At 38.5% G+C, this 25,556-nt stretch overlaps 1 protein-coding gene across 4 annotated transcripts in view; it reads right to left on the bottom strand.

Moving 5' to 3' along the window:
- The window catches only part of LOC135468847 (reticulon-1-A-like), a 35,169-nt gene extending 9,872 nt beyond the window's left edge, over positions 1–25,297 (bottom strand). For 2 of the 4 annotated variants that reach the window (XM_064747300.1, XM_064747301.1), the window contains exons 1-3: positions 24,993–25,297; positions 21,451–21,480; positions 7,783–7,935 (exon numbers count right to left, since the gene is read on the bottom strand). In XM_064747300.1, the coding sequence (XP_064603370.1) occupies positions 7,783–7,935; positions 21,451–21,480; positions 24,993–25,185 (376 nt within the window). In that variant the 5' untranslated portion in view covers positions 25,186–25,297. Of the gene's footprint in view, positions 1–7,782; positions 7,936–21,450; positions 21,481–24,666 lie in introns of all 4 variants that reach the window. The other 2 variants (XM_064747303.1, XM_064747302.1) reach the window with 2 other exon arrangements.
- Positions 25,298–25,556: the final 259 nt, after the last annotated feature.

Below are 25,556 nucleotides of genomic sequence, written 5' to 3'. Positions count from 1 at the left end.
AGACCATGGTATAAAAACCTGATGATATCCAATCATGCACAGAATACAAGGGTGTATAGGACCACATAAATGCAGAGAATAGATAATGAAACATCTGTTGTTTACACAAAGCCATTCAGCATAATCGGGTGACTTCCTACAGGTACAACATGGTGAGCCAGCAACTGTGAGAGGACAGTGTGCTCAAATAAAGGCAAGGGATATCATCATTTACCACAACCAAGACCTGAATCAAATGTACATGTACAGCATAAACATTACCTGGCAATAAATGGGTAAAGATTTGAAAACTGCCATAGCATTTACAATCAATACTGTGTCCATAGATACATATGCCACACGGTAATGGCAAAATAGACAAACGGTCTCCACCCATAAGATAACCTACGCTGTGTGAATATCCACATTTGTGCACGTACATTATGCGAAAACAAAAATGATAATACACTGATGAACTGCCATCAAAACAAAACAAACAAAATTTTGTAACATAAATGTGATCCTTTTGTAACAGTGTATTGCCATAATTACATTTACCTGCATGCACATGCATGTACAGCTATTACAGCAAGAATGTACACACTTAACGAGAGTCTATGCCCATTAGAACGAGCATCTGTACCCAATACAAGAATGTTTGCTCATTAAAACAGGAATGCATGCCCATTACAACATATCTCCTTTACAATATGCACCTATGTCCATTACAATAGTGAATATCCGCACAGTACAACACAATGCATGTACACCTATTACAACAGGAATGCACCCCCATTACAACATTCATATATCTCCAGTACAACATTCACATATCTCCATTACAACATGCACATATGCCCATTACAATATGAATGTCCGCCCATTACAACACAATGTATGTACACCCATTACAGCAGGAATGCATTCCCATTACAGCATTCACATTTCTCCATTACAATATGAAGATCCGCCCCTCACAACACAATGTATGTACACCCATTACAACAGGAATGCATGCCCATTACAACATTCACATATCTCCATTACAATATGAATGTCCTCCCATTACAACACAATGTACATGTATGTACACCCATTACAACAGAAATGCATGCCCATTACAACATTCACATATCTCCATTACAACGTGCACGTAGGCCCATTACAACATGCACGTATGCCCATTACAACACAATGTAGGTACACCCATTACAACAGGAATGCATGCAAATCACAACCTTCACATACAGTATGCCAAATTCAACATGTATATTCGTCCATTACACAAGAATGTATGGTCACGTATGTATAACAATCACACACTTGCATATACATACTACAACATGCACTTACATGTATATCTTTTTCCACCCACACCTAGAGCCACTGGAAGAGTGGCACACATGCCCCTTATGAGCTACTTTCATCTATCATAATGCTGTAACACAAGTAATTATGAATCTTCAGAAAAACTTACATGTATAGTGCTCTAATTTGCAATGCAGTTGGCAATAAGTCTACATGTACAGGTGCCACACATAGGTAAGAAGAAAGACGCAATTTGTCCACATCTCCCTGGTTACATTACATATACAAAAGTCAATGTAATAAGGTTAGCCATAGGTATATACTGATATATAAAATACATACAGCACTGTAGCAGGATGCATGGACTTTATTAAGCAGATGTACAGCTGCATGTACATGTAAATATGGTACATACAGCTCTGAATGTATAACTGTGTATACGCACGTACACACCAAGTTTACAGGTTCTACGGATATTCATTCTCCCCTCACCTGTGCTACATGGGCAGGTGTAAATACAAAACTGCCACATGAGTTTGACCCACCTGGAGTACACATGGATGATCCAGCATCCAGGGTACTGGTTGGGGATTTGGGTGCATCCTCTTTTGAGTCCCTTGGGAGGACAAAATCCGAACTGTCTGCTTCGTAGGACATGCTTCACACAGCTGCAGCAGGAAGCCAATGACAAGGAGGAAAACAACAAACTGGTTTGGTAAAAGGCCTACAGCAAGCAGTATAAAAACATCTGCAGGGTACTGTGACTTCACTGTTCACTCTGAAGATTATCAACAGCTGTGCTTAAGGACACCTCAGTACAGAGACATGCTATTGAGTTCATAACCATATGTTTACAGCGATTCTCCACAGACCTCTGGTAACTTCCTCAACAGAAACACTTTACAATCCACTCCAATGCTGTCAGTAGAACATCCCAACTACATGAATGAGACAGGACATCCACCTAGCTGCTGTCTCCAGATTCTATCCCACGGCTGATCATACACCACAGGACAACCCACGGCTGCTAAGCCAGCTAACTTTCACGTGGCCTGTAAAAACTGGGAGTGTAACAACACCAGGCTATAAATAGCTCTCACACATACAGTATACCTATATATACAGCCTTGAATACATGACCTGTACAGCCAGCCTTCAAATTGTCTTTCTTCAGTTTAAACAGGTTCTCATCTCACCCACACAAAGCAGGTCATTTTGGCGGGAAGACATCAAGGTTCATAGCTCTCCAATGGTATTTGAATAATAAGCTATGCAGGTGTTGTGATAACTCACAGTTAAGCTGTGATCACAGTCTTGCGATATAACGCAGTTCCCACAGAAAAGATAACCTAAACGTTCAATAAAAGGTACACTAGGCAGTATTGATTTATCTGGCCAGCACAGAAAATGCCTGATCAAATCAGAAAGTTGTGTTAAGCAAAACACCTGAAGTTAAATTTATAGTTTCGATTCACAGTGCTCATGTCACAGGCATAGCACATACAGAACAGAGAAAACAACATCTTATTTCTTTTGTCCTGACTTAATGCAGTTCTGAGCAATTCATGTTCAAACTAAAATAGCCTGTAAATGTAGCAGTGTGTACACACATTTTGTACATACTAGATTAGTGAGATTGATATTACTAGAAGTAATCATACACAACATCAGAACAAAATACTGCTATTAAAATTTTCTACATTCTAGTTAAAAATCTGGAACTCCCTCGCTCCTATATATAAAGAAATATACCAGTGGTGCAAGGGAGATAATCAGGCATGTCAGAAGTTCAGGACACCACACACTGTTCTATTCTCACGGACATGCGTCAGTAGCAGGGGCATTAACCTAGGTTTGGATTGGACTGAACCACAAATTTGCAAGTGTGTGTATAAGTGTGTTATTTAAAAACTCAAAACAGTGTATTTCACCGCCCCTCCCCCTTTTCTATGCATGTACATTGTACTGGAGGACAACCAATTACCCATGTAACAATGGGAGAGCATGTAATCTGCTCCAGCCAAGACTTACCACTGTATGTAATACTAAACAGGTTAACAATCCTATTTGTACCTCTACCTCCATGCAATGGGACGGCACCTGCTGCACAGGCTACAGGTGAAATGTGAATGCTGAGGCCACGTAATTCACACGCTGAACAGGGTTAGGGTTATCATTCTAATGGGATAGTTTTTATCTTGAGACTGGATAAAACTACCCAGGCATCACTTTTTGCCCACTTGCACAAAGTGGTAACTACAATCAAGTGTAGACCCTACAAATAAGTTTACAATTGGTTATAAAAATATGTTGTGCTACTTGCATAAAGGAAATGTACAGCGAGAGTAAACTTTTAAAGTCACAAATGTGATTGTGGGCCAAATTTAACTCGTACTTTAAGTTGGCCTGTGTAAACGGACAATGTACCTGTCGATAACTTTTCTTGATTTCTACATCATAATGATTTAGCAGCTAGCAACAGCAACAACGTGTGAAAAATGCTCTTAACATCTTTGGAAATAATTATGCTGTACGTCTTTGCTAACCGAGTCGACATGTACTAACGAACAGTCTTAAGGCTTAATTTTGGGGAGATTGTAAATCTTAATGACAAGGTCGACCAGATCTTAATTTCTCATTGTAAATTACAACAGTCATAGCTTATAATCCCTTTGTGCTAGTGGGTGTCAACATAGGCTTATGATCACTTTGTGAAAGTGGCCCCTGGCATTTATTTCATGCAGAAAAGTAACGGTGTCCTTAGCAGTGGAGTTCATAAACTATGGCTTTCATCTTACTCAGATCACTGAGCCTATAGCTTCCTCAACTTTACACCTACAACAGCCAGTGGAGTCAAGAGGAACATCCATAGCAGGAGAAGATGCATTTGCCAGCATGCTGGGAAGTGTCTACAATTCTCTTACCACTTCAAAATAACATGTACAGGTGATTGTAGTTCCTAAGTAAAAGCCAGAATGAAAGATCTTCAACAATCTAGCTCTGTATACGATTCAACAGACTTCCTTTCAATAGTATTACTGGAAATAATACATATATATTCACATGTCCACAGGGGTAATCAAAGTCAATCCATGCAGTTGTATGCCAGTATGCCCATTGCTTAACCAAGTACATACTGATTTGATACACGAGCAACGTGTTTTAAAACTGACCAAATTCTCATAATTATTCATAAATCATGTTATACTCGTAGCTGCTATAATGAACAAACAGGGGAGATAATCCTTCCAGATGACGGATGTTGTGTCAATTGGGTAGAGCACCTAAGCTGTGTAACGGAGCTCATCAACAGTTCTAATCCCCCAGAGATCAATACAGTCAGCTCTACCCATCCCACCAAAGGGGACAAAGTTCAATGGTTGTGTCTGCTAAATGACCTTCATGCACCCCCCAAACAGCAGCGAAAACACTCAGCACTTTAGATGAATGGCTTGATTGTGCTATAAATGGAAGATGTATGTATATGTAGATTAGCTTTATGTATTTTGTACCATCCCACAACTATAGGGCTTGTCACGCTACAACTGACACTAACTCACTTGGATGCACCTAAGGGATAACAGAAACCAAGCTTGCATGGTGAACCAAATTCCATGCCCTTGCTGTAAGGGCTCTCCAACCCCCTTCATCACCGCACACTAAAAAGTTTTGAGAAGTAATTTTACATACCACGGGCTTGTACAACTTTGAATATTATAAATGTTATTATGTAATCCATAGCTCGGCATACTCTACCAAACCTCAGCCCACATCACCAGCTACTATCTGCTACCCTACCATGTACATGAGGCAGCAGAGGCACAACTGAAGCAACATTACCAAACCCTCATGCTCCATATCTAAAGGTCAGTGTTAATTCTGTGGTCTAGGATGCCTTCAACACAAGCCCATGACTGACATGATAACTACAGTGTACGGTGTGCATTGTCATACAGCAAGGAGTCAATTGTCGTTAGGGCACATGGTTATCCGCCTAATACACATACATGCACTTAATTAGGACAGTTAGGGAGGACAGGGCACCGAGAAGTGTGGTGAGGGATTGTACCCAGCACTTAATGGCAGCAGGCTTCTACAAACTCAAAGCACACATGCTGCAGCTAGATCTACATGTAGTAATAGCTACACACACTCAGATCTGGTACAAACACAATGTACATCCAAACAGGCTTAATAATCACTACATGTACATGTATGAACATTAATACTCAAACTACATTTCACTCAGTATAGTAGATGTAAATTTACAAATTAATCACAGCAATTCAATTAGATTTACATGCACATACATGTATATGTTATATGTACATTTGTTTACAAATACACAAGATCCATATCTCTGATAAGCATAATTTATCATTAAAACAGCAGCAGGACCAATGGCCCACTGTTACTGGAGTAACATTTGACCAAACTGTGGATAGAGATTCCACAAATTTTGCCTTTTATCAACAGCCAGAAATTATTTTATTGTTATTTATTGATATTTAATATTTTTGCAGATAAAAGATAAGGCGCTTGAATCTGCCCCACTATCTAATGTATATAAACTGACATGTCACAAATAAGGTTGTTATGATCTGTAACTTAATTCAACCCTTACTTATTAAAAACACACACTAGCACTTTAACCCCGTACTATAAAACTAGGTCAGACAAATATTACAAAAGTTGTTATCGCAGTGAAATCCTGGTCATATACAAGTCCATTAGTTTCCATGCAAAGTATTCCATAATACTTACCAATTCTTATGCAGGATTAACTCATATAAGGTACACAACAAGAGCCGCAGAACTAAACACTTCTATTTTATTATTATTATTAACCAGGGTCAGTCTCTTCAATGTAGACATAAACCTTTTTTTTTGAACTCTCTGGCACTTGGCTATGGAACAAATGAACTGATCGACTAAAGTCTATTAACTTAAATCCCCAGAACAAACATCACATTCCAACCAATAACAACTGAATTAATTTTGGGAAGATTGTCACTTTACTTTTATCTTAACTCACTTCCTTGTTACATCTCAAGAACAAATGTCCCTATTTCCATCATCTTTAAATAATTAACATCTAAGTCCCTCAGGGCTTTCTTCTCTTCAAATACATTTTGATCTCGTGTGCAGTTTCTGTCTGTGATTTTGTCGACCAATTTATGTGTTAAATACTGGTATTTCACTTGTCAATAAACATAGAAAAAATGCAATAACAAAAAACAGAATCTAAAAATCGAGAAAGAAAAATATCCAGACCCATCATGCTGCTGTACCAATACCAAGAACGTGCAACCTACATTAAAATTTATATCGAAGTTTGGGAAGCAAGCTTCAACAGACATGCAATTGTACTAAATGCTGTTTCTAATACATTATCATAAATGTATTAATAATAAATTGCATTTATACTAAAAATATGGCCAACATCCCATCACACAACTCCCTATTCCACGAACCACTGGATTACTATCTCCTAAAACTAATTTTAAAATGCTTGCCATCTACCAAAGTAAGTGTAAAAGCTGAGCTTTACAGCAAAAGCAGTGCATGTATTTGTTTACACATTGGCCGAGATATCATAAATAACATGGAGCAAGACAGAGATGATAAAGATGATGATGCAACATGGTGCTAGCTGATCCAGAAAAAAGAAGGTGAAATAAATTTGCATTTAGATGAACATAAAAGGTATAATACACAATACACACAATCTACTGGCTGTGTACAGTTACATGCAGACTACTAGACACAGAGACACAGCTGCATAATTCTGTATGTGGACATACTTTAGATCTAGAAGTCTACATCTGATTGTACTACACAACACACCGGACAAACAAAATCTCTGATAACCAAAAAGACAGCATGCTTGGCAGATGAATTCATATTCTGGAAAACTGGAAAGATTCCCTTGCTAAAAACACAAGCAGAATGAAAACTGCATACGCATTATGATTTTACCATCTAAAATGAAATAATAAGGTGGGAAACTATGCTCTAAGCTGAACTGAACTTTACACATGTATCAAGAAATGCAACTACATGAAGCAAGACCAGGATATGATGAAATAAACTGCATACATGTATGACATATGGAGAGTAACAAGCTCTGAAGACTATCTGAGAAACAGGTGCATGAGGTTAGACAAAATCATCATGGAAATATATGGGAAGAGAAAAATGTTGAGTTTGACAGTGTGTGCATGTAGCAGAAGTTGGTTGGCCACAGACATAACAATGGGGTGAGCATAACCTTCTGGAGTACTGAGTTCTAGGATACAAGCCCCGTTTACACCATCCAGCAAATCTAAGGCACCTCAGTAGCACGATCCAGCATATCAAAGTCACCTCAGTAGCATGATACAGCAAATCTACAACACCCCTTTGTAATCTAGTGCACACAAGTAGCATACAGGCAAATGATGAACCCAGAGGGCCTTGTAAGCGCAGGAAGCATGAGCAGCCATGAGGACTTACACATGGTGGAGCACAGCGAGCAACTGGGTTGTCCCCCTTGGCCAGGCATGGCCGCCTCGCCAGGTTCACTGCTCAATTGTGTTGCTGGCGACTCTTCAATGACAGGGAGTTGGTCTCGATCATCATCCCACACTGGAATTGTCTCCCCTGGTTCTGATGGGCGGAAGATCTTGGTTAGTACTTTGTTAATTGTAAAATTTTAGGTATATCCTGTTGTCCTTGCATGATTAACAGCACATGTGTCAACAATATGCTAAATGATACATGTATAAGTGTATAACATCAAAACTGATATCTCTAACAACTTAATTTTGCTTTACAAACCACTTCTTATTGCATTCACACCAAGTTAAATTACAGAGTATTTTCAATTCCCAAATGATATTTTACAATATATATTTTACAGAAGAGAGATACACGTGCCCCTTCAACTTTCCATATGAAGCCACCTGGAGTCCCTGTGACAGGCCTACTGTCTACAGAATCTACTCAGACACCTGGACACCACACCAGCCCTGGGCTGCTAGACAAAAGCTCACATGTGCAACAAACAAAACCTTTAACAGTTAACTAAGGACAAAGCCTTGTGCAGCTCACTTTCAGTTTAAATATACAAACAAATGCACATAACAGAAAGGTATTTCGAAAACAGATACCTTTATAAAGCAATGTCCTGAACACAGCACTTTTACATAGAGAAAAATATGACTTCATTACATCAAGTGACCTTTATGATATTGCTGTGCATTAGTACTTTATCTGTGTATGCACTGCCCCATACTATACCATGCGTCTCTGAGAAATTATCACTCAAAGTCAGAGCACCTGAAGCAGACCATACAAAGCTAGCTGTACCAGACAGGTATGAGTATTTAATTAGCATATATGCACATACTGTACAAGTGTAACAAGGTGTATACAAAAATATGCATCACTGCTGTAACTAAATTCAAATGTACATGATCCCAGTTTCCTCCTACAATAAACGTATAGACATGTCCACATGATTGTTCTACAGAGTGGTGCTCATTACTTTCACTTTACTATTCAAATGCCCTTCCACTCATTCTGAACAGTAGATCTACATGTAAAAAAACCAAAAAAAAACCTCAAAAAGAATCTTTGGAATCCAGTATCTTCCTGAAAGAAGTTATGTACATGTAAATGTATCCATTTAGATGGAACAATCTTCTCCAAATTCTCAGCAGCTGTGCATGGCTACATGTAAAGTACATGTACAAGTGTTTTCCTCCCAACAAATACAGGCACAGGTTTGGTAAGGTGGTAAGTCAAAAAGCAATTTTAGCACTGGACAGATTCCTGCTGCTATGAACATTTAATGTTCATAGGGCTTTTAAGGCTTTGCATACTTTCAACGGCCTCAGCAGAATCGCTTAGAGAAAAACCAGATAAAAAATCAACTGAAAAAGGGAAGGCCATCAAACACAGCATCAGAGAGACATCTTGTCATAGGAGTTGCTATAGTTACAGTATTGACAAGGCCGCTACCATGACAATGGCTGAACAAAGCCAGCCCAGAACTGAAGTTACTCCCTGCGATGGAAGACAGGAAACAGGAAGATTAGATTTGAGCAGGCACTGCTGTGTTTTCATCTTCATCAATATCTCACAGATTAGTGGCCACTTATAACTTGTAGTAGACCCTATAAAGATACACATGTACCTAACCAGCTGACTGCAGACAAAACTAACATCATAAATTATAATGTCAACAGACACAAACAGCAGGGTTACTTTCAAAAACCACTATGCTGCATGCAGACTGCCCTAATATTAAGACTGACCACCACATATGCCAGAACCAATAAACAGTAGCAAAAGCACATGTACAGTCAGAAAACCATAACCGTTACTCTATCCACAAATAAAGCGTAAGACTGACTGAGCAGTTTTACCCTGAAGCCAGCAATGAAATATGGTCATAATAAAAATGCAACACTTCACATATCATAACCATAAATTTCCAACAAGTTATCCACTCATATAGGTATTAACAGATCTGGAAAGCCAGCCAAGACCATGGCAGTTCACAAAGGCTGAATACTCTGAATAAAGGCAGGCGTTACACTGTAAAGTTGCTAATCCTTAAATTTCACAGAAATTGTAAACAGCCAGTCTAAGGCCTAACTTCATTACCTGCAGTATTTGTTTCTGACAGTTCAAAAGCAGCAATGCTTCTGTTTAGCATTTCATGATCAGAAGTTGGTCTAATATACATGTGCTAACTCCTCAATCTTTTAGCATGTGCAAGAGCAACTTTCAATGTGACTTATGCACCTTTTAGTTTGATTTTGCCGACAAAACTAGAATGCTAGTATATGGTATATATAGTTGGGGCTACTAATGCAGGCTGGTTTAGAAACGTTACTTTAATATATGGCTTCAAATGATCGTTCATGTAATCCTTCAATGGCAGGCTCTATAGCGTTATGATATGACCAATGTCACTACCTTGCTACATATACAAGTATATCCTCATACTGGCTTGCCTAGTACATGCATAAACCTAACAGGGAAATGAGTACAGCCTAGGTTATACACAGGTCAATGGCCTGCCCTAGAAACATTCTGTGAGGTCCATGGAGAGATAACACTGAGCAAAATATGAATGTGTTTGCAGGCTGATTCATGAGATGACAAGGCCTGGGAAGTGTGAACAGTACAGGTGTGTCTCCAGACTAGAGTTGAACCAAGGCAACTGCATGGACATCCTAAACAATGCAAAGTGATTACCAGTAAATGTAATACTTCCTGATCGACATTACACCCTGTTTTAACAGAACCCTTACAGGCATAAATTCTTTCAACCGAACAGCATGTTTTTATTTTACATGCACTTACACTGTAAGCATTCCTTGCATCTTTCCATCATCATTGAAAACTATTGACTTCATCCCTATGCTAAATCCACCTTAATTTCATACTTCGTACATTCTCTTTACTTCGGTAAAGAAGTACTTCGGTGTTTTGTGTTAAGTGCTGTTTTGGGACCTGACCTTGTGATTATTAACATGGAAGGTCCATTTTGGCCGACACCTGGATTGACTATATATATATCTTTTTGTTTCATTTATACGATGGCAGCCAGCAATATGGTGGGAGGAAAATGACATAGCTCCTCTTTATAAAATGAAAATATAGGCATGACGAGGAATTTTGTCGAATACTTTTAAATGTGTACTATTTAGGAGATCAAGTCATGCATGAACAGTTCACTTAAAAAATGAAGCAGACAACATGTAACAAGACATTATCAGACCGAACACTTAACCAGAAATTCAAACATAAGCCCATTTATAAATCACTATGCATATTTACATGAAGTAAAAGTGGACTCCTACTAAATAACACGTGGGCATTTTCAGCAGTATCATTGACCTACACGTACATGTAGAATGCATAAATGTGCAAGTAAATTACACAGCTATTTGTTTATGTAACCGTACATAGATGTTAACAGCAAGCCAGCAGCAGCCTGACACGGGTCCTGCTCCTTTACACTTGTATACACAGATGTACAAGTTCTCATTACAGCTTCATACATGTAAAATATACATAAACATTAATCTCATATTCTCATTTTATGTGCTTTTTTTAATTAATAGTTAAGATATACATGGTGTATATAATATTAAGATGCATAATGACAAGGCAGTATTGACAAACAGAATGACAACTTCACCTCCAGTGTAGATCATTTGTTAGCAGGTACAGGGTACACACATATCCAAGTATCCATGTGTTTACAAAGCTGTGTAAAATGGTACTTTATAAAGGAACCTACAAAGAGGAATGTTTCTAGTCACGGACTTTGTCACAATAAGGGGATAAGCTGATAATTCTGTCAGCTGATGAACTGATGGCAATGGGGACAACGGAAAGTGAAAATCCCATACAAGGCATCGTCGATCTTAGTTTTAAAGGAAAGAAAGGTTAAAAAAAAAACCTAATCACTTTTCGCAACCCAGCTATGGAAGCTTTCAAACGAAACTGGTGAAGATGGGTGATGAAGCTTTTAAATTGTTTTGCAGACATGAAATACAGATTGAGTGGGACAGCTACATGTACTTGAAATGTTGGACAGACTCATGAACAGTACACAGTAGCCTTATTATTTATTTCTTTGCCATTCTAAGAATTTTTCCACTTAAAACAATTGTCAGCCAGTTTTTTACAGATCTATGGGAGAAACAGAAGTGTGCTAAGTAAAGCAGCCATCTTTGGCAACTAACTATCAAACTTTCATCACATGTTCAACTGATCTCATCTGCTTCATGGGTGGGAATCACATAGATCAACCTTACCCCTGAACCACCTTCAACTCCTTCACAACGTACAAGTACACATCATGACATGTAGGAGGTGATACATAACTTGGACAATCAAAATCTCATACAATTTAATTCTGTATGCAAATAGTTTGCTTCATCACTTACCAGACTCTTCACTTCAAATCTTGTTCTTATACAGTTATGAAATTACACCAATATACCCAGGCTTGCTAAATTCTAATATGTTGTTAAAAGCCAGCTCTTAAAACAATCTTTATTACCTTGGGCTTCAGCATGAAACAGTAAGTAAGTAAGATGATGCTACTCCAGCCTGCTGCTGTTGTTTACAAGCACTTCCCCGCTACACAGGAAACAGATCTTTAGGTGAAACACTATGCCCAGCCACAAACTGAAGTATCCCTGAACTGACTGCACAGCACCCATTTAAAGATCCTTAATTTATAACAAATGCCAAACCAGTGAGTTGCCAAATCAGATGGGTACCATCCAACCCATTCGTTGACCACACTTTCAACACTGCAACTCTGTAAAAAAAATGGTGATATGAAGGACAGACTCTCTTTTAATTCCCATAATGGCGAGAACATCAAACATTAACAAGTGAAAAGTCATACAAAAGTTGTAAAGAGCTTAGTTCTCTATAGATCTTTATCTTATATGAAGTATCACACCTGTAACGAAACACTTTTCCTGGTGTGTAATTAGTGAATGGCAGCGCATTTGGCTAAGGAAACAATGTTTCAAAGTATTCCACAAATACAAAGCCGAAATGTTGAGACCATTTTTTCATCCAAGGTAATCATAATTCCTAATGCAGGTGTGGGCAGGTAATCACTATTCCTTGTACACTACAGTTCCTCTGACACCTTAACAACAGCACATGGCAAATTGAGGTTTTTTGTCATAGGCAGCCATAGTTTCCACATCCGCCGTAGCAGGTAGAAATCCCTATACTAGAGTTCCTCTGACACCTAAGAAGGTAGCATTTTTAGAACTACACAGAGAACAAGTTTGCGGCTTACTTGATCATAGCACTTGTAGGTATTAAGTGATACTGTTTCAGTTCAGCGAGGAAATAATGTGTATGTGGCAGTACAATCATGTGAGCAAGATCAAAAGTACACATCATCTGTTATCAGCCATCAGATCTGGAACTGAATCCATACTGGATGAAAATCAATACCATTCATTACACATTGATTTATCTCCCTAGCTACCACGATAACACTGGTGCCTCCCAGACAGCAGCTATGTGACTAAACTTTCTGAGTAATTTGTCTAAATAATTAATGAATGTGTGTGCACATTTCCATCTCCATGTATCTAGATTCTGAGTTCCCATTAATAGAAATTACATCACATTTACAGGCACACCAAACAATGGCAAAAACAAAGGTAGTAGACATGTTAGGGACAGGTAATTCATCACTCTTTGGTTTGTGAGTCTCCATCAGTTGGTTGTGAAAATCAATATGTAGTCAGCAGCAGGAGGCGGCCGTGCCTGACGCAAGAGAGAACACTGGGACAGCTCGGGGAGAAGCAACAGCCTAGATAATCCCACATCAGAAACACCACCCTCCCTCGGCAGGAATTCCCATCCTGGGAGTATACATTTATGTAGCAGCCTAGCTCAGTGTCTGACACAGACTTGCTGAGCACTAAACTTGCTCAACGGCACAAGAATCTATATGTGTCGTACCTTTATACCAACACAGCAATTCTCATCTGAAAATCCTTAACAAAACCAGGCATCAGGAACACATTCTGCTCTGAGACTGCTGAATTAGTCAAGAAAGGCAATGAGCTGAATTCCTTATTTTTTAATCACTTAAAAATGTCAACCTTTGGATGAAACTGAAATCAGTTCAGTCTGAACACAGCATGGAACTGTTATTCTTGTAGAAATTTGATGCTTCATCCAATATACAAGTACAGTCTAAATCTAAAAGGCTAAGATCGGAACCTTTTCCTAACATACTTGTTGCTGAAATCAGAAGCCTGGCAACATGCAGGCTGACTGAGGAATGAGAGGCAGCCAGATTAGTGCTCCTGTTGTTGGAATGTCTCTTGTTATCCCATAGGCTCTATCAAGGTGCATGGCAGCCATTGCAGGCATTTCAGGGTTACATACATGCAACACTAGAATATTAATAACACGTTTAGATGATCATTCGACCAGATGTATGTCTTTAGAATTCCCCAAGTCTACCATGGACCACACTTGATGGTTACAGATGACAGTACTGATGTGGGTATGTACTGAGTGAGTGAGCTGTTTCATGGGAGGGCCTCACACACAGCATGTGGTCAGGTATTCTTGACTGACACCAGTACACAGGGAATATTACAGACTTCATCTATCATTCCAGCTGACAGCGCATGTATGTCCACGACGCACAAACTGCAAATGGATACAATATCCTGTATGTGTTGCTGCAATTACTGCACGCCTAAACTATGCATCAGAAGGGTTGTTCTGTACGATTCTGGTTGAACAATGAAAATGACGCTGCACATTTAGATGTAGTCATGTAGATGTAATGCAATTGCGTAAATGCTTGTGTGCACGATGCCCAAGTTGCCAGTATTGCAAACGGTGGTGTCTATAATACTGCACACATATCTGTTCATAGTGCTGCAGTGCTGTTCATAATATATTATGAATAACATTTGTAGCAAAAATGCAACAGACGATTCCTACTAATGACAAGTGAAGTGCAACCCAACTTTCAATGATGGTGCTCTTTGTACTGATAAAATCAACACCTTAACACTGCATCATGCAGCACTACCCACAGTGAATACTGCAGCTTCAGTACGCAGTGCTGTGATCAGTTCTCTATGTATGCACACTCCTAAATATGCACTACAACCGCTGGCCTTTAGTGAGTGGCATGCATCTGGGGTAAGACAATAATTAACAGCTAGCTGGCTGGCTGGGGCATGAGACAGGCCTGCATGATCACCCACTGGTCATATTGACAGTATAATACAGGGTACAGCCAGGTGGTTGTTGACCTGAACACAAACATTCAGCTCCTTGACTGACTGTGACTCATACCTCTCAAGGTTAGTCCTTCATTGGAGGTTACCATGCCGACAGCCACACCTTTGTTTAGAGCTTGTATCCACCATAAACACAGCCCCTGTTTTATGTATAAGTTCACACAGCCTTGCACAAAGACATCCATCCATGGGCAAGAGATCTATGACATAAGGTGTGTGGTGAAGTGTAAGCTTTACCCCTGCTAGGATATCTTCGTGTATGTAATGTAACACATACATGTGCAATGCAGTAGGCCACAAAGGCTACCTGTGCATGCATCATCTTGTGCATGCATCATCTTGTGCATGCATCACCTTGTACAACATTGATTGCTACTTAATGGCCAGTCCTGCAGGTGTGGACTGCATGGATGGCAGGCACTGAATCCAGTTAATTGGCAGTGGATAAACACTACTCCATATTACATACATTTACCAAGTATTCACTTACTGCAACATAGCATGTACACTACAATACTGGTTGGACAGAAAAATTGTTTCTTGAAACAGTTAAGACTTCAGTTTTACATAATGCATTGGGTTTTACAAGCAGGAGCAGAGTGGCTTTCCATGCTCTAGTAAGCCAAGCCATCAGGTTGTGTCCATCAGGATTTCCTGTTTACATCTCTAGCCATTTATCAATCAGTTTAAATATACAATGTTGTAGAGTTGGATTATTGCTTAGGTCCAGCACTGAGTGTGCACCCTTTTCTAAGTTTCTTGGCTTATCACCATTCACAATCTTATGTTAATCAGTTGTAACCCCAAACTGCCGTTTAATAGCTAGTTTCAGCATTATCTACAATTACTTATGAAAAACAAAAACTCAGATCATAAAAAAAGAATTTACAACCTGATGATACGAGTAGCTGCGTGAAATATGAGAGCCAATGATAAGTACACTATATTTTCCACATGTTTGTGTTCTAAATGTCCATTACTAACATACATTTGAGCAATGTAGATTTAGTTAGTGGTTTGTAATTTGGGGAAATCTTAATTTAATATACATTGAGAACAGGTACATTACAAAATGTAGGTATTATACAACGGCTAGAGTTCTTGCTCAATGATAAATTACTGGTTATAAATATTCAGCACACCGCTGCCATTTCATGACTGCAAGGATGCAGTTTTATTAATCGCATGCAGGGATAACAGGTTGTAAATAACCTTACTTTGTTATCATGTCGGCTTTAGATGTATCATAACAATGCAGTGTTTGTTCCGTACACAACCTCTAAATCTTATGAGCTCCAGCCAGAGACTAGAATACACAAAAATAAGTGTATCTAAACATATAAATCTTAGCTTCATTCAAGAGGCAGTTCAGTGAACTTCAGTTTACCTTTTTGGTAGAATTTGCCAGCAAACCTAAAATACACACTGGTGCATTATACAGTCTAGATGACCTAGATGTGAATGCACAGCGGAACAGTAGCAGTGCTGAACATGATTAATTTCCATCCCAGTAAAGCGGAAGTAAGTGCCATACTGACCAGGCGATGAATCTATTATCAACAACTCAACAGCAATTACACTCCCCCAGCCAATGTACTGTGGCCAATACACTATTGGCCTATTCTGATCAACATTAAATGTAAATAAATAACAATTTCACTACGAAAGTGTACATGGTTGAAGTGTCCAGGTTCTCTCACAGATGCCTCCATTTATCCACAGATTATGAATCAGATATGAGCCTTTTATAAAGCTAAAAGTGGAACTGCAGGTCTGACAATGTGAACAGGGAGAAATTCGCGCATCTGTGCACTGGTACCATTTTTGAAAGATCTGTATCCCATGAATGCAGTGCCCTTATAAATAAATAATCATTTATACCATTGTGCCAAACCCAGCATGAGACCACGTTTCCTGAGTATCCCTGGTGTACAGGCTTCATAGAGACCATTGTTTGCTCACTACATCTACTACAAATGTTAATTTTTGTGCCATTAAGTGATGCTATGCAAAAAAAATTTTCCACACCACTTGGTTATTGTACAGAATCACGATGTCTCCACAGGGTATGGAACTCACCATGAGTTAGCCAATATATCAGAATGTTGGTTACATTTGTGAGATTTTAACTTAAGACTGCAGGTGGCGATATACTCTTTGTTTTATGTTGGTTACAAAGGAGACAATTTTAAGTCTTCCTGGATATGATATCCCAAATTAATCCTCATCATGCCAAACTAACTCAAAACATATAGTTCAGGTCAAACAAAATGTACTGTACGATTGTGCCAATCCAAGCACTGACATGAGTCTAATGTTTATTGGAACACATTATCCCAAGGCACTCACTCCTGGAATGATACACTTACCATTCTTATCTTTTGACCAAAACATTTTACTTTCATAAATGCAAAGCACTGTGCATGTGTACATGTATGTTTACTGCAAAATACAAAGGTGAATTCCTTTCCTAAATTTATTCTTTATAAAATAAATGCATAAGTTGTATTCAGTCTGGCGTCTGAACAGGTAAGGAGCTACAACATACACACAGTGTACAAAAGCACACAGAGTACATAAGGTCCAGATCTCCCAGACAGCGTAACACCACACAGCAAACCTCATCTGCCTGACAGAACTGTATACAGAGGACATCACTAGGAGGAAGCCAGACTCTGTTAATCAAGTTCACATCACTTGTTTCGTAATCCACATTAAACAATCAATACCCGTCTCATGTGATGCACTATTCTCATCAAAGCTATCAACCGGTGATTGCATAAATGTGCATCATGCATGATGTTTGAACAGGAATTGCATAATTTATAGATCCACAGTTACAGCTTTATTTTATAACCATATACACATACAAAAGGTGACCAACATTTAACTAACATCACACTGCATCTGCGTATCTATTTGACATTGCTGAACAGCTCGGAAAAGGTAACAAACAGGGTGAGTGGAAGGGGTGGGAGGTGAGTGAAGGGGTGTGATTCACATCCATAAACAATTCAATGAATCAGCAAAAATCAACCGTACCACCACATAAATGGTTGAATAGGTACATGTACATGGCATGCAGATATATCTTTGAAAACAACTTTTTTGAAACTATTATATCAAGATCTTGTATCAAACTTACACTGACTTAAAGAACTGTACCTTACACACGTTTAAAAAAATGTTTGGTATTGGAATTACCACTCCCATATAAAGTGTGGGTGCGAAGTCAGCTGCCATAAAAAATGCATTAAAAACTGTGACAGCACATATAGAGCTCAAGCCAATGTCAAGCATCAGAACTAACCTACAGGTTTTATTATTCGTCTATGTAAAGAACCTTACTCTATTATGTATAAATCCTATTTCATAATGTGCAACTTATCACAGGATTAATTTTAGGTATTATCCCCTCTTTCAAGACCCTCACTAACATGACACGGCCACAGAAACAATCCTGTGAAAATGAGTTTCCATGACACCAGAAGCAACCTCAACTGAATTCTCATGCAGGTATGTGGAATAGAGTTACAAATATTGATGGCAATTATCTAGGGTTGGTAGATCTGCTAATGGACATAACTACCCGATGATGCCAATTAAATCAGAGACAGTCTAAAAATAGCAAGCTGCACGGAGAGGCAGAAAGGATAGTAAAATGATCATGACCTGCTACGACAGCAACACTTGTGTCAATTCAAAGACAGTCACTTGTTAAACTGCAGATTGCCGTATACATCAGGTCTGAGAGGAACTGATAGTGGTAGAAAGTCCAGAGATGTAGATACACTGATTTCAGACAGAGAACATAGATTCATGGGTTATACAGCAAGCAACAAGCACCAAGTTTCATGGTCAAACAGATCATCTCATTTCCTTTAGAATTGTCTCAATCAGCTGTTCAATTCAGAAATCTTGAAGAGAGAAAGCCTTTAACTAGGAGTATAGATGGAGTCATTGTGCAAAACAAGTGTTGATATTTGCAAAACCTGACACTAACTACAAGTATGATTCTCTTCTGTTTGGGTTCCACATGATAAACCCTGTCCTCGAATGAATATGTCGATGCGAGTTCAAGTCCAGCTAATGCTGGCTTCCTCTCCAGCAGCATGTGGGAAGGTCTTCCAGCAACCTGCAGATGGTTGTGGGTTTCCTCCCACCATAATGTTGGCTGCCGTCATAAAAGTGAAACATTCTTGCGTAGGGCAAAAAACACTGATCAAATAAATAAATAAATAAATGTATATGGGTGTATAAGCTCATAATGCACTTTCAGACAAAGCAACTGCCTTCCAATTCCATCATGTATAGACATGGGACCAACAAATTGGGCATACATACAGATATGATGCATTGAACTTTCACAAATTTGTGCAACAATCACACATACATGTAGTTCTCCAATTCCTGCATTTCTATACCTTTGCCCTTACATGTATCCAACCAGCACAGCAATAGTTCTAGCTGTAATAATCCTCAGATTGCTCATAAATTTACAATACAATTAACTTTAGTACATTACTGACTGTTTGAATGTTACAAACATGTACAGACTTCGCATTCAACAGCCAACTGCAATAGCTATTTTGTAGTGATCATAGAAACCCTGTGGTGACAGCTCTCTTTACAGCCCTACATTGTCTACACTAAGTGTTTATTATGGGTAACGAAGTTATAAGGTTACAAAATCATGGTGATGTCCTTGTGACGCAATGTACTCACTTTTTTACTTGTGTATGCACTTTGCATTACAGCTTTCTTTTTTTATTTCTTCCATTAATGCCTGTAATATTACAGAAGAGTGACATACACATTGTGTAGTGTCGAAAAAACACAGGGAAGACTCTACTCAAAAACAACAACAACCATCAATAACATAATCTATTATAATTTCATAGGTGTAGAATAAACTACATACATGTACCTGGTAGCAATATCCCCATAAACAGTATCATGTACAGGCACCTGAATTACCCAAATCTATGAGTTACAGGTTGCACTGGCATTCTTCAAAATTTTAGTACAACAAGCGCGGGGGGCCTCTGTGGCTCAGTTGGTTAGCCCCCTAGCGCAGCGTAATGACCCAGGAGCCTCTCACCAATGCTGTCACTGTGAGTTCAAGTCAACATCATGCTGATTTCCTTTCCGTTAGTACGTGGGAAGGTCTGCCAGCAACCTGCGAATGGTTGTGGTTTCAACCCGGCTCTGCCTGGTTTCCTCCCACCATAATGCTGGCCACTGTCGTATAAGTGAAATATTCTTGAGTATGGCGTAAAACACTGATCAAATAAATAAATAAATACAAGAAGCACTGCCTTTGTATTATAATGCAGATGACATCCAAAACTGCCTAACTTGTATCTGATGTCAAACAAAAATATACAGCAGTGTAAATATTATGGCAGATCCCAGGAATGCAAATGACCAATAGATATTGGATGGGTACTTCTGCAGTTCTATTAGAGCAAATACCTCATACAGTGTGCACCTACAAAGCATTAGTGTATGAACAGCATAAATTTATTTTATTTATTTGATTGGTGTTTTACGCCGTACTCAAGAATATTTCACTTACAGGACGGCGGCCAGCATTAAGGTGGGTGGAAACCGGGCACAGCCCAAGGGAAACCCACGACCATCCGCAGGTTGCTGGCAGACCTTCCCACGTACGGCCAACAGTATAAAAGTCCTGGGCCTGCTTGAACAAAGTCTTCTTAACGTTATGAGCATGTAACGGTCATGGCGACGTAATGCCTACAGTGCTGGTTGTATTGGTAGTTACGTGCTCGTAACATTAAAGGGGTTTCATACAAGCGGGTCCAGAATAAAACTCAGAAGGCTCTGTATCTGCTCACAAACAGAATGTCTGAAAATATCTTAGTTTTCTTCTTTTCATCCTTATCACATGAAGGGAAAACTTTTGATGAAATCTTGCAATGAGCTAATTTGTATGAAGACAGACAAACTGTTTCTGCACTTAATACATAAATTTGTGTGATTTTCATAGAGGTTGCACTATGTATAAAATCACAACGTACCAACCATTCCATAACGACTAGTTATTACCACAACACTTAGTCTCCCTTATCATCCCGAAACATGTAAATGCTGTACCATGCCATACACTGTACCTAATGATGTAGTACATCATGATGTTGTACCTGTATGTGTAAAACACTGAGCAAACATCATTATAACACACCGCACAATATGCATGTTATAACCTACAGGTACAAAAGGTGGAGAATTAAACACTAATAACAGTACAGGCAAATTAATTGACACACGTGTAAATACACATATAACAGATATTAACAAACTTTCACAAATTTTTAAGGGTACTCACCTCTTGGGTCAACATTTTTCATCCATGAACCTAAAACAACCAGCGTAAGGAAGGTATAATTAACTTCTATACAACAACCAGAAGGTAGACGGTCTAATGTTATCCAGCAACATCAAGGTTAGGAAGTTTCGGAGACTAAAAGCTTAACTCACTTTTAACACAGTCACCTGAAATTTCCTTTTAATTTTTAAGCACACTGAAATATTTCCCACCAAATTTACCAAACAAACTACTTATTCATCCACTAGAGTTGAATATAGGAACATTTAAAAATTAAAAATATAAAATTATGTTCATATAACATTACCTAGATATTACATATTCTTCAACATAAATATATTTACATTTATGTACAACTTTACACACACTTAGTGGCTTAATATTGTACTGAACAACTTGAAATTAACTTCAACAACAAATGTTTTAAGATAAAGTTTTATTAGTATGGTAATGTAAAATGTAAGATAGAACTAAAACCGACACAACGAAAACGCAAAATCTGAAATACATCTAACAACTGAAGCACATTCTAATTAGTACAAACTACATGGATGAATTACAAACACATTTTTAGTTGTACTCATTATACGTAACTCTGTTCAGAGTTCAGAGTGTGTGATGAAAGGGGGAACTCAGCAGTGCATGGTGAATAATGGATTTGAACCACCACTGAATCTGCTTGAATATACATGTCTCATATAACACAGGAAACCTCTTGTACAATAATTTGGATATAACTTTATTTATGCAACCATACTTAATGACTACAGATTAGTCTAAAAGACAAATATCAAATTTATTTCTCCTCAAAAATGTATACTGCGAAGTAATTGTTGTTTGTCAGAGAACAAGCTAAAGCCGTGCATTAAGATATTGTTAATATTGTGAGTCAGTTTTTACATAAAGTCACTTAATATATTTAATGTGAATCAGCATTATGTCAAGAAGACAATTTATGAATTAGCACCAAAAGATCATAAGTAAATGAGTTATAGAGCGGGAATACATGTATCACTCACCCAACGTATTCTGAAGTTTAATTATAATGTCTACAAGACAGCCAAATGAACGGGAATAAATAAAGCAGACAAACACTCTGACGGGAGCACCAAGAGAACAGTAAAAAGCAAAGATGTGTGTGACCTGATACCATGGAGATGGACTTCAAGCACCACCTACTGTAATGTACATAAGGTCAGGCTGACCACATGGCTCAGCTGTACCATAGGGAACAGTGTCTACAAAATGTCTAAGTGCTTTAACCAGGCTTACCCCCAGCCAGATATCTGGTATGCCATAAAGGGATGATACAGGTTCTTATTTTTGCATCATGACACAAGTGTTAATACTTCAAAATAATTTAGTATTTCTTTAGTATTCAAAATAAATTGATGCTATAAGCAAAATTGATGTTATGAGCAAAATGCCAAGTTGAGAAAGTCAGAAAAACAATGTCCAGATTCTTTTATGTTGAGATAGTGATATTTAAACTGCCCCTCATTATGGTTTTGACGCTGATCTTTGGTAACTGGTGCTTGAAATCGAAGTAACTACAAGCTAAAACACAAGGGAATCAATCATAATCACACAGCAAACGTGAAAACATCTTCAAAAGCAGGCCAAAGACAAACAGATCACTCTGCCCTTGAAGTAGTAAGCTGAGAGATGGCAATGGAGTCTCTCAATAGGATAACCCTAGAGGACATGTCAATGGCTGCAGGGGACCTACTCTCTCAAAACAAGGCCTAATATCTGTATTGTGGGAGGAAAAGTAGCCAGTTTACAGCACACTAATCAAATCAGAAGATGAGGCAGGCGTGACACTGCAAATATATGTATGCAAATAAATGAATACTTTTTGACCGACAAATGTTACCTCTGAAAGCAATCCTAATGAATAGAATGAAGGGCGCAACTAAACCTTAAATCAATGAACTTTGTATGCTTGACAAATTAAAGCCTATATAAATTAGGTGAAGCTTGTGGCATTGAACAAGCTGGTCAGTACTGCAAGGAACCAGAGCTCTGCTGATTTGGATTAACAGAAATGTGCCTTTACATGTGCTATTTATTATCCATTTCATTTGAAAATTTCACCTTAGGGTGATCTGACAAGTAGGATTTTCATCTTTATTTTTTCAACCCCATCTGCCATAAGACTATAAAAAAAGATATTGATATTGTTATGACAGCTTTTAAATTGTTGCATTAGCAAGTTTTCAATTATACAGACTGTGCTTGATTGAAATTGAACATCACGTTAAGTTAGTAAAATCACCAAAGATTACTACAGATGGGGATTTGCTTGAATCCCCAACAGCTGAACAAGAGTTTTATCAATGGCAGTTTTCTCAGTGAATTTCACTTATTCCATAAAAATGGACTGAAATCATTTCTTTGACCACGCTTGATTTAGAGATTGACAATAGTAAGTATAACCGAAATGGAACAAAAACATGCATGGTACCTTGGACAAGTGTATACTCAGTCTGAAGAAACAAAAGTTTTTTTTTCTCTTTTTTTTTTACTCTTTATGATAAGGTTTTTGCATCATACTAGGGATGTTTTGATTTTGGAACTTACCCCCAGCTATGCCTGACAAATTTATTCATCAGATTAAACTTCATTTTTGAAGGATTAGTTCCAATATAAATCTTCATTACTTTCCTAATGTTTAAAGTAACTAAACTCTTTAGGATTTCATAATGCAGAAAATTCTATAAAAATAAAAAATGAAACATACACCTTAGAATTGCGTCTTGGTGAACACATACACAGATAATTGTTTCCTTAGAATCAAAAAAGTAGATGTACATTGCCACTGTACATCACAATATTAGCAGTGCTTTTCTACCTTATCAAGGTGTATCCATATGCAGTTGCACAAGACTGACAGCAGAACTCTGATCCAATCAGCATAGATAAAATAATCACAATTGAAGACCTTGTACAAAAGCTTTCATGCAGTGTGCCCTTGTTGATTAAAATCAGCTCAATTTTGCTCCAATGGAGTTCGGCATATGGATTATGTCATTCAGAAAATTTAAAAAGCTGTTATGAATGGCTGGATGTAGCCAGAGTGAACACCAGGCACTGAATGACAAGGCCTGATATAGTAAATGTATCAATATGTGTGTAATTTAAAAAGCTATAAAATATCTAGAAAGACACAGAGCTTGCAAAAGCAGTAGCAGCCAAATTTGTGTGGCTGCCTACCTCCAGATATGGCCAAGCCTTCTGATTTCCCTTCCCACTCTTTACTTTCTGTTGATTCTGTTAGGAGATTAGATATTGGTTCTGGCTGTAAAATATCCCTGTCGTCTTCTCCCAGGCCATAAGCATTGGAGTTGTTGTTGTTGTTGAGGAGATTGGATCTGAAAAGGGGTTGTGAGAGATCGCTTCAGCTTCGGGTTCGGGCTCAGAGTATTGGCCCAAACTTGGGAAGTCGCCTACTTCAGGAGCAGAGGGGGTGGTGGACTGAGGTTCCTCTAACACCGGTTCATCACCAAAACTAACGAGATTTGGGGTAGCTTCTGAAGTACCGTAGCGATCTTCCTCGGCTTCTTCGCCGGAGAAAGCAGTGGATGTCGGCACTTGGTCCGAAAGTTGATCTCTCTCTGATTCGGCGGGTTGCTGGTCGAGATCGCCTGGGTCAACCTTCTCGAAATCTTCGTTGCTATAACTGTTACTCTCCGGCTGAGTCGACGAAGGGTATAAATCCCCCATGTTACTCATTTTTACCCAAAGATTATGGTCTACACTGAAAACTGACACCAATTAGCAAGCTTTTTTCTCCGAATTAAATGATCTTCTTCTACTGTTCTGCGCACTGCACAAATAAATGGCCGTTCCTGGCTGACATGTGACGTAATCAGTGTAGCATGCGCAGTCGGTTGCTATGAAAATGATGCAGTTTAACTGTAGGAAGGGGAGGGGCGCACGGGCGTTTTGCTTTGTTGAGTATTCAGACCCAGCAATACAGATCAAATAAACCTTTTCTGAAAACGGATGACATATTCTTTCCAGATACAAGGTATGATGTTCGAAAGGTTTCAACTATGAAAGATTTATTGTTTCTCCATTCGAGAAAGATACTCTAGAACCCC

Source organism: Liolophura sinensis, chromosome 6, assembly GCF_032854445.1.
Source record: "Liolophura sinensis isolate JHLJ2023 chromosome 6, CUHK_Ljap_v2, whole genome shotgun sequence".
Lineage (NCBI taxonomy): Eukaryota > Metazoa > Mollusca > Polyplacophora > Chitonida > Chitonidae > Liolophura > Liolophura sinensis.
Note: the sequence above shows the minus strand (reverse complement) of the source record. Positions and strands in the feature narration are given on the sequence as shown.